We start from the raw sequence: 5,862 nt of genomic DNA, 5'->3' as shown, positions 1-5,862 counted from the left end.
ATCGTTCGGAAGTTACTGCAATAAAGTGCGTTCGAAAATTCAATATTTAATAAAGAAATGTCAGAATTGTAGCCCAGACTTCTAGTTTAAATTTTGTCAATGCCTCCTGAAACTTTGTTTTTTTCAAATTTAAAATTTAAAAAAATTTTAAATTTCAAAATGGCAGATTCAGGGTTATTAAAATAAGTTTTCTTTAAGTTTAAAATGTCCATATGTTGCAGTAAATTGGAGGCCCCAAACATGTTTTCCTATTGGAAATGAATTATTTTTGGGATTTTTTCCTCAAATCAAACGAAATTTTGAAAGAAACTTCAAAAAATTTTTTAAAAAAAACTTTAAATTCATAATAATTTTTTAAGTAAATTGAAATCTAAAATTATTTCAAAATACAAAATTGACGTGAATACAAAATACAAAAATATTTTTTTTTTTATTTTTAAATAAACAAAATGTCAACCCAAAATAAGTTTACTGTCAAATGAAAACAGCTTAGGTAGTGTTAATCGAATTTTTCGTAACATGTTAATCGAACAGTTACAACATGTTATTCTCCTGTAATCTGAATAGCATATTAAAAAAAGTTTCTGATAGAAACTTTTGAGAGATGTCAAATCAAATTCACTAACTTGGAATTTTCCGAATTGAATTAAGTTCCCCTGATTCATTAATTTGAATATTAAGAATTCAAATGTGGTCATTTTCGATTTTAGGTAAATTTTCAAATTATATTTTTTCTTAATTATCATGTTTACTGACAAGAAGATATTTTTACTTGTTTCGCAGGATTAGTTCTTAAATATAAAGATAAATATGAAGATTGAAAAATTTTCTAGTTAAAGTATCAATATTTCACTGCATAACGATAAAACTAGTCCCGAATTGAACTTATTATTCAAAAATAATTTTTCAGTAAAAGTGTTAGAATTAGTTACATATAAAAAATTAAACGTATATATGTTACGAAAAAAAATTAAGAATTTTTATTTCAACTTCAGGTTCATTCAGCACAACTACCTCCTGTAATAAGAAATAGAATATCTGAATGATGGCCTCCTTGGCTGCACTCAGAGGAGGAAATTCTATTTCGGAAATTTTGGATTTCGAGTTTAAAATATCAAAATATTGATAATATGTAATTTAAATTCGACAAACTGATGAAGAATTTTTGGCTCAATTAACTTTAAATATTCAAAAACCCTTTCAAATTCAATTCTTTATTCTTAAGTCCTCCGATTGATGAAAATACCAAATTCGAACCTGTTATATGAATTGTTGTAATTTTGCAAAAAAAATATTGTTAATTAACAGTTTTAGAGTTTTTTTCAAATTAACTTCAAAATTCATGTCCATTTTCATCCCAATATTTACAAATCACTGAATGGAAATTGTGTTTATTTTCCAGTTATCGCAGTAATTATTTGCCTACTAATTTTTAACACTCATGTATATGTACGATTTTTTTTTTCAATTCAAGTTAAAATGTCTTTAAATTTATTTCTATTATTAAAAGAAATTTATTTTTAAATTATTATTAAAAATGTACTCAATTATTTGACAAATAATTTCCATTCGAATTCATACAATATTAATTCAATTAAACTACTAAGATCGGAAAATATTCATTTTATACGATAATTGAAATTTTTTTTCTCATAAATTGTTAAAAATATACTAAAAATAAAAAGAAACCTTTAATATTTCAGTTTAAATCGATTTTATGATATTTTAATTTTGAATAAAAATTTTAAAAAATATTTGTTGTAGAAATAAATTTTATGAAAGGTCATCAAGCACAAAATTGTTATAAGATTATCAAAATATTATTTTTCTTATTATTAAAAAATACTCAACAAATTTAAATTTATGCACGAGTAAGTAAATATACTTGGAATAAACTTAATTTTAAGTAGATGAAAATCTAAATTATTCTGTAACACTTATTGTAATGCGTCAAATTCAAAGATAATTTCCTGAGTTAATAAAAAAGTGTGGCAATTGAAAGTTGATTATTGTGATTTCAATTGAAATTTGATTTAATTGGTTGAATTTATTGAAAAAGAATTTTCGCTTTCAAAAATTAAAAATAGAATAATTATAATTCACCATAGCATTTATTATAGCATTGGATAAGCGTTCTTGTTATTTACTGCAGTATTATTATTAATATTTTCTTTTTTCAATCAACTTTAAATAGAAAGCTCATAAATTATTTCTAATTTCGGTTGGAATCCTGCGTATTTATTTATTAAGCGCGCTGTAAGGCGCGCTCATGTAAGGTACTCACTTTACTGAGTACAATGACAGGTGTATAGTATGTATGAAGGCCTAAGTCAAACTAACTCAACTATATTATAGCAAGAGCTCTAATGGGGCTTTTGTTTTAATAGCAAACGAAGTTTATGGCTTTCTTTAGTTTTTCAGTATAATATTCATTAAAAATCTACATTGAAAATCAATTCCAAACATTTTTCTTGAAACTTATACTGAAAATAATTATAAATAAAAAATAAAGTAAACTAAAAAACTAAATTGCAACTTTATAGCTAATGCTTTTCACTTACCTAATCTCGTGCTTCCTTATTATATACCAAATAATTTAAGATTGAAGAAAAAATTAAAATTACCTTAAGTGTACTTTTCTGTCTTTTGGCCTATTTATAATTTGAAAAATGTGAATTTTAAGCAAAATTTCCAAAAGTATTTGAAAAAATGTCTAACCAGTTTCAATTTCCTATAGTCGATCTGGACTCTTTTTTGAAAATATTTGAATTCTTAAAATTTTTCAAGTACATATCTGCAAATGTATTGATCTCACTTTCAAAATAGTTTCTAAAGAACAAATTACTTCTCTTCCCCCACAATCTAAAACAATAATTGTTTGATATCTTAAAATAATACTCAGAGTTATCGTCAATGTTTCTTCAGTGTAAATAACATTGCTTTTAATTTTATTGAATGAGTGCATTTAACCGAAAAAATCTGGTAAAAAACACTGAAAAAATATGTTTTAATCTGTTTGTGCATGTTGTATCCCGGAAACTATATTTTATCGGAATATTTAATCGGAAGAAAGATTAATAATAGTTTTGGTAATAACATACAAGTAACACAATTGCGATTTCGAGAAAAATAAACTTGAGAAGTGAATAAGTGAAAAGCTAAATTTGTTTCTTTTTTTTTCATATTCCCCTAAATATATGCAATAAGAGTTAGTTGAAAATCAATAAATATTAATAGAATTACTTTTTCATTGAAGGAGTTTTGATCAAGTAGTCGTTGAGTACAGACGTGAAAACTAGAAGAAAAATTTAAACACATCACATACTTTTTAATTTAACTCTAATCGTTAGTTTATAAAAACATTAAAAAAAGAAGAAGTATATGTCCTATATACTTTAAAAAAATATTTATAACTTAATTTATTAGTTGTAATAAAGAACCATTTAGGAATTGTACAATATACATTCTGATTGCATTTATGCAATCAGATTCAGCGCAAAGCTCTATAAAAAATAATATTGATAAAAATGTGACTGTAAGTGACATAATAAATGAAAAAATATATAAAATTGCTAATAAACCAAATTTAAAAACCATGTCACATGTGAAAAAAAAAGAACCAAAGGTGGTATCTAAAAAACAATATGATAATTTGGTAAATCAATATGACAAATTAAAAGTTGAATTTGAGAAACTTAAAAATTTTATACGTGCATCAAATAATAATAAAGGCGATTTGTCTGAGGACCACGTTGTGCAAAATACTTCACAGAACAAATTTCAACCTTTAATGGACATTGAAGGTGAAGAAGATCACATTGAAAGTATTAATATTGCTACAGAAGGCAATAATGATAAAAATGGTTTCACTAACTATATTGAAGTATTGAAACAAAAAAATAGAGAAAAAAAACAAAATAAAAAATCAAGCACTTCTAGTGTTGGCAATAATTTGAATGTTCATGAAAATTCCATTAATTCACTAAATTTAAATTACCAAAATGGTAATAATGTACCTAAAAACAATATTAATATCACAACAAACAATAATAAAAATGTATCACACTTAAATAAATCTAGAATGCCACCAATTAATTTATATAATACAGATGTGGTATACTTGAAAAAATCCATAAAAAATGATTTAAAAATTGATAATTTTCTGGTCAAAGAACTTAATGATAACCACGCGGTAATTTACACTAAAAGCTTAGTAGATTACAAAAACATTTGTGACATGCTTACAAAAACTGAGGCTAATTACTATACATATACACCTAAAGAAGAAAAAAAAATAACACTCATTCTTAAAGGTATTAATAAAAATTATAATTGTGATGATATTTTGCATTGCTTAAAAACAAAAGAGAATGAGAGTTTAAAGTTTGAAAAAGTTACCCAACTAGCAACTAAAAGATCAATCACACAAAATATTAGTTTACCATACTATATTGTACAGGCTTCGCCTAATAGTTCAATAAATGCTATTAAAAATATAAAAGAAATTGATAATAGTATTGTTACTTGGGAAAATATTAGAAGAAAACCTATACAACAATGTACAAGATGCCAGAGATTCTCTCACACAGCATCCAACTGCCACATGGACTATAGGTGTGTTAAATGTGGAGAGAGTCATAAAATTGGAGAGTGCAAAATTACAAGCGAAGACGGAAGAGACAAATTATATTGTACTCTGTGCAAACAGCATGGTCATCCATCATCATACAAAAACTGCACTGAGTATAAAAGGCGAATGCAAATTAAAGAAGAAATGAAAAATAGAATTAAACAAAACATTTCTCAGAGACACATGAGTTATAACAACTATGTACAAACAGGTATATCTTATTCTAATGCTGTTAGAAGCAATAATATAAATAATAATAATTATAACAACTATGTACAAACAGGTATATCTTATTCTAATGCTGCTAGAAGCAATAATGTAAATAATAATAATTTTGTTAGTAAAAGTTACAATGAAAATACTCGTAACATTAACAATATAGATAATAATAATTCTATTAATAAAATACTGGAAGAATTGCGAAATATGCAACAAAATTTTAATAAATTTGAAAAGCAATTGAGTGAACATTCCGTAATGATCGCTCAAATTATGAATTGGTATGGCATATTACCTAGTCATTAGTAATGGTTAATGGAAGTATGAATATTAATAGTATAAATTTAATTTCGATTAATGTTAATTCATTAGTATCATATAGTAAAAGATATTCTTTATTGCATTTTATAGAGAAAAATGACCCTGATATTTTGTGTTTAAATGAAACAAAATTACAATCAAAACATTATTTAGAAATAGATAATTACAATATAATTAGAAGGGATCGTAAATACGATTCAAATGGTGGTGGTACAGCCATTTGTATTAAGAAAGGCTTAGCTTATGAAATTGTAGAAAATTTGAAATTTGATAGATTTGAATGCATAGAACCTTGCATAGTAAAACTTAATATAGGGAATAGAAAAAATCTGTACATTATAGCTATTTATGCCCCCAATGGTTCTAACAACAAATTTATTGAGGAGTTTGAAACTTTATTTTCTACGCTTAATTTAAATTGCTTAAATAATCTTTATGTTATTGCTGGTGATCTAAATGCTAAACATTCGTCTTGGCGTAATGAAAATATAAATAATAGAGGAACAAAATTACATAAATGGCTAAATTCAAATAAAATAATTTATAAATGTGCACTTTACCATTCAGATACACCAACGTTTCCAAGATCAGGTGCTTTTATAGATTTAGTTTTTGCAGATGCTAGATTAAACACAATTAATCCTGATATGAATAGTTTAATAACAATACCGTACGATAGTGATCACAATGCT

The 5,862-nt window shown here is 25.0% G+C and overlaps 1 protein-coding gene across 1 annotated transcript; it reads left to right on the top strand.

Annotated features, from left to right (window-relative positions):
- The first annotated feature begins 4,081 nt into the window (after nucleotides 1-4,081).
- On the top strand, nucleotides 4,082-5,155 carry LOC129609254 (putative uncharacterized protein DDB_G0286901). Its single transcript, XM_055521187.1, has one exon. It carries the CDS (start codon nucleotides 4,082-4,084, stop codon nucleotides 5,153-5,155), a length of 1,074 nt encoding a protein of 357 aa, XP_055377162.1.
- Nucleotides 5,156-5,862: the final 707 nt, after the last annotated feature.

This window comes from Condylostylus longicornis, unplaced genomic scaffold (assembly GCF_029603195.1).
Source record: "Condylostylus longicornis isolate FDR11 unplaced genomic scaffold, ASM2960319v2 ptg000038l, whole genome shotgun sequence".
NCBI classification, from domain to species: domain Eukaryota; kingdom Metazoa; phylum Arthropoda; class Insecta; order Diptera; family Dolichopodidae; genus Condylostylus; species Condylostylus longicornis.
Note: the sequence above shows the minus strand (reverse complement) of the source record. Positions and strands in the feature narration are given on the sequence as shown.